The sequence below is a fragment of the Protopterus annectens genome, chromosome 17.part0, assembly GCF_019279795.1.
Source record: "Protopterus annectens isolate FY-2018-M chromosome 17.part0, PAN1.0, whole genome shotgun sequence".
Lineage (NCBI taxonomy): Eukaryota > Metazoa > Chordata > Ceratodontiformes > Protopteridae > Protopterus > Protopterus annectens.
This window is the reverse complement of record NC_056751.1, coordinates 641,016,261-641,031,436: the sequence shown is the minus strand read 5'-3', so window position 1 is coordinate 641,031,436 and position 15,176 is coordinate 641,016,261. Positions and strand designations below refer to the sequence as shown.

Here is a 15,176-nt window from a genome sequence, read left to right as displayed (position 1 = left end):
CTGTTTCTTTTTCTGTAGGATGTTCACAGAAAATATCCTTGGAGGCTCAGACCCCCGGTGACTTTCAATAAGAGTAGTAGGGATTTCCTCCCTAAGATCTGTGGAATCTCCCTTGGTCCCTCAGATATAATTTGCAGAGTTCTCCTTAAACACGGGAGCAGACATTTGTAAAGCCTCCGAGGATGTACGAGAAGTTGGAGAATCCATGCCATCCTCCAATGGAGTCATAGTAGAGGAATCTGAGGCAACCACTAGATGAAGCTTGGCAGAGAGAACACTGTGTATGGTTGTGGGAAGCATCCAAAAAGAAAAAAAAACACTGGTAATGATGGTCTTTATATGGAATCTGCCTCCCAAACTGACATTTTGCCTTTCTGGATGACATGAACCCAACCAGCACTAAATAAAGAAGAAAGATAAGAAGAAACCTCAATGGGGCACTTATCTGAAAGTGGTTTGCTAACCAGTACAGCAGAAGGGCACTCATACTGACATTCAATGATGGTGTTCTGACTGGTGCCAAAGAAGTTCTAAGTGTGTGTGTCTTTACATCATCTTTATGCCCTACACCTTGTGTGGAGAATATACATGTGACATACAGTGCCTTTTAATTCTAAATGCTTTGGTATACTGGCCGGATGTTGGACTATCCTTGGCAGGAGATCCCTTAGGTTATGAATACCACAATAGTGATATGGAAGGACATCAGAAAATGTATACTCATCACATCTGTATTTGTACTTAATAATTACAAATAAACTTAATTGAAAACATGTATCACATATACATACTTAAAACAGCAGAAGGACATGAATTAGGGCAATGCTTGTAGTAGCTGCAGGTCCTTTAGTAAGTAGCTGTAAAAGAAATCTAAAGGAAAAGTAGGTGTTGAAGATCTGAAAGGCAGGTCTATATTGGCATCTTGCAAAATATAATGAGATCCATAGCAGATACATATGGTATATAGCAGACTGGACTATATATTAGTCTGCATGGAATATGAACATTGTACTGGACAGCCTTCACAGTTTGACAAAGGTCCATGGCACATGGCAGTGGATAAACACATTACACAGGATAGACTTCACTATGTAATGAGGTTCATGGTGGATGAACATTGCAGAGGTCAACTTGTATTATAATATGAGCACTGCATAGGACGTCTTGTACTTTATGATGGGCTCCATGGGGGCAAAATATGGCAAAGGGCGGCCTGTACTATTTCACAAGGTCCATGATGGACCTCAATATTGAGCAAAAAAAACTGCAATATGTGATGAAGTACATGGTGGGGAGGCATATAGCACAGAGGAGCCCGGTATATGTGTTGAGATCAATCATCATCATCATCTTCTTTCAGATGTTCCTGTTAGGGTTGCCACAGTGGATCATCTGTTTCCATTTCTTCCTGTCCTCTGCATCTTGCTCTGTTACACCACCCACCTGCATGTCCTCTCTCACCACATCCATAAACCTTATCTTAGGCCTTCCTCTTTTCCTGTTACCTGGTAGCTTCATCCTTAGCATCTTTTTCCCAATATATTCAGCATCCCTCCACAGCACATGTCCAGACCAACGTAATCTTGCCTCTCTGGCTTTGTCTCCAAACCCTCCAACCTGGGCTAACCCTCTAATATACTTATTCCTAATCCTGTCCACCCTCGTCACACCCACTGCAAATCTTAACATCTTTAACTCTGCCACATCCAGCTCAAACTCCTGCCTTTTTGTCAATGCCACTGTCTCCAACCCATATAACATAGCTGGTCTCACTACCCTCTTGTAGACCTTCCCTTTCGCTCTTACTGGTACTCGTTTGTCACAAATCACTCCTGACACTCTTCTCCACCTACTCCATCCTGCCTGTACTCTCTTCTTCATCTCTCTTCCACACTCACCATTACTCTGAACTATTGATCCCAAGTATTTAAACTCATCCACCTTCGCCACCTCTGCTCCTTGCATCCTCACCATTCCTCTATCCTCCCTCTCATTCACACACATATATGCTGTCTTAGTCCTGCTGACCTTCATTCCTCTTCTCTCTACAGCATATCTCCATCTCTCCAGGGTCTCCTCCACCTGTTCCCTACTCTCACTACAGATTACAATGTCATCTGCAAACATCATAGCCCATAGGGACTCCTGTCTGATCTCGTCTGTCAACCTGTCCATCACCATTGCAAATAAGAAAGGGCTCAGAGCTGAACCTTGATGTAACCCCACCTTCACCTTAAATGCATCCATCACTCCCACTGCAGACTCACCGCTGTCACACTACCCTCGTACATATCCTGTGCCACTCTTACATACTTCTCTGACACTCCCGACTTCCTCATACAATACCACAACTCCTCTCTAGGCACCCTGTCATATGCTTTCTCTAAGTCTACAAAAACACAATGCAACTCCTTCTGACCTTCTCTGTAGTTCTCCATCAACACTCTCAGAGCAAACATCGCATCTGTAGTGCTTTTTCCCAGCATGAAACCATACTGCTGATCACTAATCATCACGTCCCTTCTTAACATAGCTTCCACTACTCTTTCCCATAACTTCATGCTGGAACTGATCAACTGAATCCCTCTGTAGTTACTACAGCTCGGCACATCACCCTTATTCTTAAAAATCAGTACCAAAACACTTTTTCTCCATTCCTCAGGCATCCTCTCACTTTCCAAGATTTCATTAAACAATCTGGTTAAAACCTCCACTGCCCTTTCACCTAAACACCTCCATGCTTCCACAGGTATGTCATCTGGACCAACAGCCTTTCCATTCTTCATCCTCTTCATAGCTATCCTTACTTCCTCCTTGCTAATCCATTGTACTTCATGATTCACTATCCCCACATCATCCAACCTTCTCTCCCTCTCATTCTCTTCATTCATCAACCCCTCAAAGTACTCTTTCCATCTCCTCAACTCATTCTCCTCACTTCTGAGTATGCTTCCCTCATTATCCTTTATCACCTTTACCTGCTGCACATCTTTCCTAGCTCGGTCCCACTGTCTAGCCAATTGTTACAGGTCCCTTTCTCCCTCCTTAGTGCCCAGCCTTTCATACAACTCTTTATATGCCTTATCCTTAGCCTTCGCCACCTCTCTCTTTGCCATGCACCTCATCTTCTTATACTCCTGTCTACTTTCTTCATCTCTGTGACAATCCCACTTCTTCTTTGCCAACCTCTTTTTCTGTATACTCTCCTGTACTTCATCATTCCACCACCATGTCTCCTTGTCATCCTTCCTCTGTCCAGATGTCATATCAAGCACCTTTCTAGCTGTCTCCCTTACTAGCTCTGCTGTAGTTACCCAGCTATTTGGTAACTCTTCACTGCCACCCAGTGCCTGTCTTAACTCATCCCTGAACTCCACCTCACAATTACCCTTTTTCAATTTCCACCATTTGATCCTTGGTGCTGCCCTCACACCCCTCCTCCTTTTCTTGATCACCAACGTCATCCTACAATCCACCATCCTATGCTGCCTAACTACACTTTCTCCGGTCACCACTTTACAGTCTCCAATCTCCTTCAAACTGGCCCTCCTACATAAGATATAATCCACCTATGTGCATCTTCCTCCACTCTTGTATGTCACCCTATGCTCCTCCCTCTTGTTAAAATACGTATTCACCACAGCCATGACCATCCTTTTCACAAAATTCACTACCATCTGACCTTCTGCATTCCTTTGTTTACCACTATACCTATCCATCACTTCCTCATCCCCTCTGTTCCCTTCACAAACATGCCCATTGAAATCTGCTCCAATCACCACTCTCTCAGCCTTGGGTACAGTCATCACCACTTCATCCAACTCACTCCAAAATTTTTCTTTCTCATCCATCGCACACCCAACTTGTGGAGCATATGCACTAACAACATTCATCATTACACCATCAGTTTCCAGCTTCATAAACATCACTCTATCCGACACTCTTTTCACCTCCAAAACACTCTTAGCATACTGTTCCTTCAGGATAACTCCTATGCCATTTCTCCTCCCAACCACACTATGATAAAACAATTTGAATCTACCACCGATACACCTAGCCTTACTCCCCTTTCATCTGGTCTATTGCACACACAATACCCCAGCCTTCCTTCTGTCCATCATATCAGCTAGCTCTCTCCCTATACCAGTCATACTGCCAACATTCAAGGTTCCGACCCTTACTACCACAGTCCTAGCCTTTCTCCTCTCTTCCTGCCTTTGGCCATGCATTCTGCCTCTTCTCCTCTTTCGGCCAACAGTAGCCCAATTTCTGCCAGCACCCTGTTGGCTAACAGTACTTGTGGCAGTTGTTGTTAATCCGGGCCTCAACCGATTCGGTATGGAAATATTTACTGGTGTCTTGAGATCAATGCTAGACAGATATTTCACAGGTCAGCCTGCACTACGGTAGATGAATTTTGCAGAAGACAGCCTATACTGTGTGATGAGGCTCATGGTAGATGTGCATGGCGGTATGTTGATATGAAGTAATTATCATACAACAGCAATGTAATGCAGTTTTATGAATCCCAAACTACATCAGGGTAACCAAGATGGTCAACAGTAGGTTGGCAAATTGCTGCATACCCAGAAGGGTATTAAATCTACAGAATAAAGTGCTGACTGAAATGCAAAGTAGGGAATATTGTGCCGAACTAACACTGAGGAGACCAGCAAAAATTGCTAAATCATTGAATTTGGTTATATAGAATGAATAGGAATATAAAGGGAAGAAATCCAACTCCTACCCCTGCCAATGAACAGGGAGGATAACAAATACAACCCTCCTGTATACTGTTTTAAGTTTTTTTACTTCACCACAAACCTTTATTTGATTGCATGGGCAAAATGTAAATTAATCTTCTGATACAATTGATAAAAGATCTTGAGAATGTACCCTGTCTTATACCTGTTTTTTTTAATGATTAAGGCAATGCAGTTTGCTAGGATAATGAATTAACTTCAGAAGGAAAGGTCATGCAATCAAAACTCCTTTCTGAAGTACCACACCATTTCACTGCGACAAAAACTAATACTAAGAACTGAAAAAAGTCCCAACAGTAGCATAAAGTAGGCATTTGATGAAGGCCTGAATCAAATAATTTAAAACAGACTCATGAAGATCAACAAGATGAATGCAGTAAAACGTATTGGGGGGGCTTCCTATCCCTCAAATGTAGGGTCTTTTTTCTCAAACGTCTAAACTCAATATAAAAAACTCAAATGTTATATAACAGGGGACAAAAGGGGTGAGTCCAGATGAGATAACTCTCAATGATTTCAGCTTATTAAGGACTAAATGATGCCCTTTAAACACCTGATACATTATTATATGGATCTCATTATGGTAAAGCCATTGCAAATACATGTGTTTCATTGCAATGAGCATGTTCAGTGTCCCACATGCATTTAACTCAAAAATGTCTTCACAACAAATTTGATCCATCAGAAAAAAAATGGAGTTGTTCTTGAGCTGGTCCAATCATTCTAGAAAGTGGGCTATTAGATATTACCTCTGTTTTCAAGACCAGTTTGTCTCAAAGTCTCTTCTCTCACACCCAATACTGATGTCAGCCTTTGAAATCTCCAAACTACAGTTCAGATTACATAGTCTGTCACATACACATGTCACTGCTTGGTCACCTGCAGAACATTACTCCAGCTACACTTTAGTAATATCCAAAGAATGCAGAATATGACCTAGGTGCAAAGGCTCAAAAAATTAATTCAGACAAAGAGCATTACTTGGCTTATAAGATTTCTATGTTCTGTGAAAGGCTCATAAAATGTGCTCCCATATATGATGTCCTTCTCCCTGTGTAAATTAAAATCCAGAACATTTAAACATTAGGAAATATGTAGAAACTAAGAGGCAGCAAAAAAAAAAAAAAAAAAAAACACTTAAGGTAGAAGGAAACCAACGGGGAAATGTGAAGGAAGTTGTGGGATACTAGAATGATTTTCCATGCTGCTGCAAAACCTGCAAATTAACTGGTAAGTTCTATATACTTTTGCTTTTAAACCTACACTAAGCATCTGGTTCCTTACTTCGTAATTCATGCTAATACCACCAGAAATATCCTGCTCTACATGCTTGTATATATTTGTATGTATGATGTCTACTCAGCACATTTCAATAATGTGTTTTATTTATAGTAGACTCCCTCTTATCCAGTCTTGCTGGAACTGGACCTTAGGCTAGATAAACAGATGCTGATTAATAAGAAAAGGCATGCAAAACAGCATTTATAGGTTTTAAATGAGCCCGAATAACATGATTTGTGTTGGTATGCATTTTTCTAATGAATATGAAGTCTAAGACTCAAACGTCTGACAGTATTTAGCCCAGATGTGGTGGAAGTGTTTGTTCTTCTCTGTATTCTTTTGCTAGGGCTACGGTAGAAATGTGATGGCCAGTTAAAGAGGAGGTTGGTTACACAGAGGCTGGATAAGACGGTGTCTACTGTACATTCCTTGTGTTTGCAATTGTATCTTTCTGTATTATAGCATACTCTGTACATTTGAACTTACCCCATTTACCAGGTTAACAAATGTTAAATCAATAAATGCATGTTCACTACAGATGTGTAGATGGGACTGAGAATTTCCATTAACCTACTACATATAATGAAAAATGGTTGTAAAAAAAACATTTAGCAAGTCAATTATTTTTACAGGACTTTAAAAAAAGAAGTATCAAAAAACCTAATTTTCTTACAGAGAACAGTGATGTAGGCTGATGCTGATGGCGGAACCCGGACTCCATTACTAGGGATACAGGTGTACTTCCCAGCATCCTCTGGTGTGGTACGCTGGACAAGCAAACTTCCATCTACCAAGATATGTACTCTTGACTGCAGATGACTACAGTTAAAAAAATAAATAAAATTTAGCAAAAGAAGAATGAAAGAGAAAGTGCCTTACCTGGTTCTATTTGTTCATTAATTAATACAAAGTTATGTGTTTATTTACGTTATTAATTTATTGACCACTTAAGTGAACTAGACTGACAATCAGTATTCATTTTTCAGGACATAGGTAAGCAAAGTCATTTGATCTGCTCATCTAATCTGTGCCAAAATAAATATTACAGCACAGTTTACTAAGCAACTATATTAGTATACAAATACATATTTCCAAGGTTTACTATTGAAATGTCGAACGGCACTACATCGACTGTACTATAGTCGAACACGGAAGTTCGAAAATAGTAATGTCGACGACAAAAAAACAATCTAGGAATGGTTTTAACATGGGTCGAGGTATGTGTTCAGTATTATTCAGAACTACAAACATATCCCCTACCTCGACCCATGTTAAAACACAGTCCTAGACTGTTTTTTTGTCATCGACATTACTATTTTCAAACTTTCGTGTTCGACTATAATACAGTCGATGTAGTGCCGTTTGACATTTCAATAGTAAACCATTTCCAACAAGCTCAATTCAATATTAGATATTAACAGCTGTAAATACACAATCCTCTTGCCAGTCTTAGAGTTGGAAATGGTATCAATTGCAATTTAGTACAAAGTAACTAGCTGTTAATGAGATGTACAAACATAAACTCGATATAGGAAGTATGTTGGCAGTCTTAACAACATGCAAATCTTTCCACGTACAATTACAACTATGGAAAGGACTGTCAGTATTTACTAAATGAACAAATGCAGCAGTAACAAGGGTAGTCCATAGGCAGGCACCTAGAAAGCAAAACAGTACTCATACACCCCTAGGAAGGTTTAGGAAATGTTAAACATACTTTTATTGTACATGGTTGTAAGTAAAATTCCTTCATAGCCTGCCCATATACTTCAATTTCCATCTAAGTCACACTGCACCATTAAGCAGGAAGTTCCTGTAATGTCTAAACACAAAGAAATGCACCTCAGTGATACAGATCTGAAAAAAAATTGTTAAGAGTAATTTTCAGCTGCTGGTAGTCATTCTTTTTATGGAAGTTGCACACAGCAGCAAACACTGTGTTGACATGTATTAAAGATTGATAAAGAAAGGTCACTACATATTTCACTGAATGACTCAATACTGAAAAGGCATGAACTCAAAATACAAACTAAATAAATAAATGAAAAATAAACCTGATAAACGGTAAAAGTAACACTTTTATTTTCATCTGGAAGTTCCCTTCTCCTTCATTACTTACACATTCAAACACTGGGCTCCAACTTCTTTGGGGGAAAGGGGAAAGCTTGATGCTAATCATAGGGATCACCATTCTATCATTAATAAGAAATGGAATTTGCAACAGGCATATGTGCATATACTGAATCTACCTTCCGGAGCTTTGGATATCCTCTGCATCACCCGATATCTCTGTGTAAGAGACATCAGACTAATGCCTTCTTGAAAGGGGAGAGCAGGCCGCACTATCTTCACTTCTTTTTGTGCCATTTAAGGCATTCATTAGTTCTGGACATTGATCTTGTCAGGGTGACTTTCAGAGACAGATGTACTCTTTTGGGGACTTTTTTGTTGCATTTCTCATTAATGTAACTTTTTACTTGTTGATTGTGATGCTGAACTTTAGCTTACGACAATTTTTACAATTGATATTTTTTGTGTATTTCTGAGAATGATGACATACTCAAAAAATAAGCAATCAATAAGTGTACCTATGATAAATAGATCTCATTGATGCATTTTCAACTTAAGTTCATGTTCTGTCTTGTGATGGACAAGCCTGTGTAAAAAGACAAACCTTAAAAAGTAGACTTGAATAAAGACCTTTCTAGAACACCAAAATCTCCCTTCCCTGAGCTATAGGAATACTGTCCTTCTGTCTTCAATACCAAAAATAATCTTTCGCCATAGGATAAGAAACTTAAGTGCTAAAAGTGCCCACAAGATTGAAAACCCAGGAAACATGTAGCTAAAGAAGTGGGAGCTGTTAATGCATCTATGGAGTGTGCATCTGTCCCACACATGCTTGAAGGATAAAGTCCCATGAATGTATCTGCTTGTAAGCCCCTGATATTGGCATCTGTTGAACTCTCATCAGTCAGTATCCCTTTGGATGCCCAAAGTGAAGTAGTGTTGTCTGTCTGGAATGGCTTCAACCACTACTTCTGCTGCAATCCTACAAAAGCCAGTTGTCAGGTGTTGCTATGGACTCACGTGTGGTGTAACCCCATAGGGAGGGCCTCTCCTTTGACATTCCTGCTACCTTCATACAATGGTCTTCTCATGGACAATGAACTATTATTTTAGAATCCCTGGACATTGGTGGCCACTTTATGCTTGTTTTGGAGCATCAGTTTTGGAATGTCAGTGTCTGTTATAAATGATACTACCTTTTTGACTCATAAAAATTTTGCAGAAGAGTATGTGGCCACATGTCAAAAGCCAGTGTCCTGCCACAAACAGATCTTGTTCTCTGTATCTTGGGTATCCCTTATCTAGCCATGAGGAAGAGAGACCCCTTGCATGATTTGGACACTAGTGAAAAGGAGGAAAGTACAGTTTTGTACCTACCATAAATGTAGATGTCCGATAGACATGCAACTGCAGCCATAACATGTGGGTTGTCCTGCCTCAGGCAGCCCTCGGTCGGCCGGATTCCAAAGTCTGGGTCCGACGTCGGCTGATGTCACATTTCTCTCCGATGTCAGAGCGGCTGGAGTACATAAGCATCAGCCGACGCCATTTTCTTCAGTGTTTCTTGCCCCAGATGCCAGGTGCCCTCCAAGGAAGGCTGTAATCAAATTGGAAGACAAAAACAGGATTCCAAACAAATACATGAGCAATAAAACAAATACACCATAACAGATATCCCCAGCTAAGAGTAAGGGGGATAGGAGTGGACCCTAGGCATAGAGGGGTATGGAGGGAGGGAAAACCGACTGCAGTTGCATGTCTATCGGACATCTACATTTATGGTAGGTACAAAACTGTACTATGTCCTTCAAGAATGCAACTGCAGTCATAACATGTGGGTAGAATACCATAGCTTAGCTGGGGGAGGAGGTATGCACTAGGAAAGAGATGGTGTGGCAATCAAACCCTGCAGGACTGCCGAAGCAAAGCCTGCTCTGGATCTGGAATATAGAGGGAGATTGTAGTGTTTGGAGAATGTATGCACGGAGCTCCATGTAGCAGCTTCTAGAATGTCCTTTGTAGGCACCCCTCTTAAAAATGCTGTAGATGTGGCTGTAGCTCTGGTGGAATGTGGTCTGACATAGGCTGGAACAGTCTTCCCATGAAAGGAATAACAGAATCTGATGCAATGTCCAATCCATTTAGAAATAGTCTGTTTTGAAATTGCTTTTCCTTGGACTGCAGGGGCGTAAGCTACAAAAAGCTGTTCAGACTTCCTACTGGCCTTGGTTCTGTCCAGGTAGTATCGAAGTTGTCTATGAATGTCCAAGGTATGCAAAAGTCTTTCCCCTTATTCTCAGGATTGGGGAAGAAAGCAGGCAGATGAATGGCTTGATTTAGAGAAACCCTAGATACCACCTTTGGCATAAAAGTAGGGTTGGTCCTTAATGAAACCCTGTCTCTGTGGAAAATAATAAAGGGTGGTATTGCCATTAGAGCCTGTAGCTCCGAAACCCTTCTTGCTGAGGTAATTGCCAACAGGAAAGCTGTTTTCCATGAGAGAAATTGCAAGTCAACTGAAGCTGCTGGCTCAAAAGGAGGTAGAGTCAGTTTTTCTAAGACAAAATTGAGGTCCCAGGCTGGCACTGGGGCCTTTCTTGGTGGCTTAATGTTCTTGATTCCCCTGAGGAATTGTCTTAGTAAGGGGTGAGAGAAAACAGGAGGATCAGTATTTTATCTAGCTGAAATAGCAGATGCATGTATCTTTATTGAAGAATATGAGAGGCCGCTCTGTAACATATCTGCCAAATATTCCAAGATGAGTGGGATGTTCAGTAATGATGCATCATGTCCCTTGCTGGTATTCCAATTGCTGAATCTTTTCCACTTTGCTAAGTAAACCTTTCTGGTGGATGGTCTTCGAGCCTCTGTTAGTATCCGCTGAACTTCCTTGGAGAGAGATAAGCTGAAGTTATTTATGGGATCTCCCAGGCTGTTAGCTGCAGTGTCTGAAGGTATGGATGCAGTGTTTCAAAATTGTGTTGAGTCAAAAGTAGAGGCCGCTGAGGGAGGGCCCACCTCCTGGTGTGACATATGCTCCGTAGTAGTGGGTACCAGTGTTGTCTTGGCCAATCCGGAGCTATTATGATTCCCTTGGGCTTCTCTGCTTTGATCTTTAGTAATACTGAGGTCATCAGTGGCAGAGGTGGGAATGCATAGATTGCTAGGGAGTTCCAGTTGAATGAAAGGTCATCTTTTTTCCAAGCCTTTGGATGGTATGTCCTTGTGCAAAATTTTGGTAGAAGATGATTGAGGTGAGAGGCAAATAGGTCCACTTCTGGCTTGCCCCATGTCGAAGTGAGTTGTCTGAAAGCCGGATGTAACCTCCACTCGTGTGGATCTGTGAAATTCCTGCTTAGGCTGTCCACCAACACATTGTCTTTTCCTGGAACAAACTGGGATTGTAACTGGATGTTTAGACTCAGTGATTTCTCCCAAAGCTGCATTGTCAGTCTGCAAAGGGGGGTAAGAGTGGGTGCCCCCTGCTTGTTTATGTACCACATCACAGTGGTGTTGTCTGTCCGTATCATTAAATGGCCTTGCTGGAGTTGGTGTTGAAAAGCCTCGATAGCATGCATTACTGCCAGCATTTCCTTTTGGTTTATATGCAGATGTGTTTCCTTTGGAGACCATTGTCCTTGTATACACCTGCCTTCCATGTGCGCCCCCCCATCCAAGGTCTGAGGCATCTGTAGTCATGGTCTGTGTTATCTGTGGTTTTTGAATGACATACCTGTGTTTTCCTGGCTCACCGAGGCCCACCATAGGAATTCCTTTTGTAGGCATGGAATGAGTGGTATGATTGTCTCCAAGTTGTTGCTGTGTTGAGACCAAATGCTTTTTAGGTACCATTGAAGCTTTCTCATGTGTAGTTTTGCTAATGGAACCAGTAGAATGCAGGATGCCATGTAACCCAGGGCCTGTAGGAATCTCCTTGCAGTCATCTGGGTGAGTTTTGCTAAACCTTTGAAGTATTGAGTTAACTTCTCTTGCTTGTCTTCTGTCAGGTAAGCCATCTGAGAGGCTGTGTCTAGTTTGGCTCCTAAGAAGATTATTTGCTGGGATGGCTGCAAGTCTTGACTTTTGGAAGTTGACTGTGTATCCCAGAGCTTGAAGTAATCGTACGATATAATCCAGGTTTTTTGTCAACATCAATTTGTCGTCCGCTTGTATGAGGCAGTCGTCCAGGTACGGGTAAATTTGTATACCCTGGAGCCTGCAATGAGCAATTACTGAAGCCAGGCATTTTGTAAATACTCTGGGCGCAGTAGATAAGCCAAATGGCAATGCTGAGAATTGATAATGCTCTGGCCCTGCAAGAAATCTGAGGTATCTTCTGCAGCTGTGTCTGATAGGGACATGCAGGTATGCCTCCTTGAGGTCCAGAGTAATCAGCCACGACTCCTTGCCCAGCACGGGAAGGAGTTGCTGTAGAGTCAGCATTTTGAACTTTGGTACTATGAGAAAGGTGTTTAATGCGGACAAGTCCAGTATTGGTCTCCATTGAGATTCTTTTCTTGGAACAAGGAACAGTCTTGAGTAAAACCCCTGTTCTTGTTCTTGTTGTGGAACTCTTTCTATTGCTTTCATTTGTGTCAGCAGAGTGATTTGCTTGATAGCCTCTGCCCTTTGATGTTGTGGTAGATTTGGCATGCCTTGTTTTCTTGGTAAGGTATGAAAATGAAACCTGTACCTTCGGTCTATAATGTCCAAAATCCATTTGTCCTTTGTCAGTCTGTACCAGTTTTCTGCAAACAGAGATAATTTCCCGCCCAAGGGAGCTTCTAATTGTTCCCTGGTAGGCGGTAGTAGTGGAAAGTCATTGAGTTTGTGGTTGTTGGGCAGGTGAAACCCCTACGTCACTTCTTTGGTTTCCTGGCTGCCATTGCCGTCCCCTGTAAGGGCCTCTGTATTGGCCTCTTCCTCGGCCACGTCTGTTCTTACCCCTTTGAAACTTTTCTGGATTAGGAAAGGACCAGTTTTTTGAAGGCCAATTCCTACTGAATCTGGGGGGTTGAACCTGGAGGAAATCTTTCACAGTCTGAACTGATTTTGCTTTTTCTTGATGGTCTTTAACACATCCTTAGCATTTGCACCAAAAGCTTGTTCTTTTCCAAAGGTGCATCCAGAAGTTTTGCTTTTACATGATCTGGTAGAGGTTGATCCTTTAACCAAGCATGTCTACGCATCACTGCCCCTGTCATAGCTGCCCTACATGAAGCTTCCAGTGCATCATATCCACACTGCAGGAAGTGATTGCTTACTTGCTGAGTGTTATGTACAGCTTCCTGCAAAGTCTTCCTGTCTAAAGGATCAGGAGAAGCTAATGTTTTTGTAAATCTTCTAAGAGATAATCCTGATATTGGAACATATGAAAAGGCAATTTAAAGCTCTCATAGATAAGGTAGTGGATGTGTAAACCTTTTACCCCATCTCTCTAATGACCTTGCTTCCCTGTTGGAGGGCAAAGGATTTTTGAGGTGGAGGCTGAAACTCCTTTAGGCCCCTGTGAAATAGTTTCCAAATCAGCAGTATGGGCCCTGAATAAATGGGAATGAGTTTCTGGGACCCTGTAATACCTGTCTTGCTTGGCTGGAGCAGGAGGAAGAGAATCAGGGGTAGCACTAGAATCAGAATACAAATCATCCAGAACATCAAGTACAGGAGGAATAGCTAAGGGCCTGTGCTGAGGCTTCTTAAGGAAAGTCCTAAGGCTTTTCCTAGAATCAGAATATTCCTGACCCTGCCACTTGAAATGTTCCCTCATGGTGTGCAGAACTTCCCCAAAAGAAATAACCTCAGGAGGGGAGGCCGAAGGTATGGTATCTTCTGCATCCGAGTCCTCATAGGTCTGGAAGAGCTCTTCCTGGCTATCAGAGTGGACAGAGCCCTCAGAGTCTTCATCTGAAGGAGAAGGGTCAGAGGGTTCAACCCGGGCCTTTATCAGGAGGAGGCTGGGATGCTCTCTCAGGATGGGCCTGTGAACCTCTGATCATGGAAATTAAATCAGCAGCCATGGACATAATTTGTGTCTCCGGAGTCGGCTGAGGTAAGGATTTGGAAGCAATATGCTTTGTTTTGCTGGCTGCCTTAGCCCTAGTGTAGGCCTTAATAGACATGGCCATAGGAGGCCTGGCAGCTCCACATGCAGGAGTGACCTTGTCTACAGCAATGGTCTCGGGCATTTCCTCGGTTTCGGTATCCGGAGGAAAGTCTATAACTGGCGTCGGAGTAATGTCTGGAATCGGAGTCGTCGGTAATGCGGTGTCTTCGGTTCGGAGCGGTGGAGAGACCGTCTCAGAGGGAACCGGAGCACTCGCGCTAGGTTTTGGCGTGGAGTCGGTGGTAGATGCGGGCCGAGGATGTCGGTCCCGGTCTTTTCGCTTTTTGGGAGTTTGCGATGTCGGAAGATCCGACGGCATGGTGTAAGCAAATTTATCGCCGAAAAAATCTTCAGCGAACTCTGCCCGGCGCCTGAGAGTGCGCTTGTTGAAGCGAGCACAGGCTACACAGGCCGAGACGTCGTGGTCTGGGCTCAGGCAAGGGAGGCAGTAAGAGTGGAAATCCTTATGAGGTATTTGTTTACCACAAAAAAGACATTTGTTAACTTTTTCAGTAATTTCTGACATCGGCTGAGGCAAGAAAAGGTCCCCAATGGGGTACTTAGCTTTTTTGATGACTTCGGTATCGTAGAATACAGGAGCTGACCGACCGGCACTTGCGAACTGCTTCTGCTTCGGGCACCGCGCAGCAAGAAAGACTGAAGAAAATGGCGTCGGCTGATGCTTATGTACTCCAGCCGCTCTGACGTCGGAGAGAAATGCGACATCAGCCGACATCGGACCCAGACTTTGGAATCCGGCTGACCGAGGGCTGCGTGAGGCAGGACAACCCACATGTTATGACTGCAGTTGCATTCTTGAAGGACATCGAGACTTTATCTACTCCGTCCAAATATAGTTCCTCTTTGGCTACAACATGGATGTTGAAAAACTGAGATATAACTGTCATTTGTGCTTCCTGCAGAGATTTCACATTGAAGTGACACTAAACCTTAGACAT

The 15,176-nt window shown here is 42.4% G+C and overlaps 1 protein-coding gene across 1 annotated transcript in view; it reads right to left on the bottom strand.

Annotated features, from left to right (window-relative positions):
- Positions 1 to 15,176, bottom strand: part of IGSF9 (immunoglobulin superfamily member 9) — a 1,174,198-nt gene that overhangs the window by 192,103 nt on the left and 966,919 nt on the right. Inside the window, exon 8 of the mRNA XM_044059432.1 lies at positions 6,718 to 6,863. Coding sequence (XP_043915367.1) covers positions 6,718 to 6,863 — 146 coding nt within the window. The remainder of the gene's footprint in view (positions 1 to 6,717; positions 6,864 to 15,176) is intronic.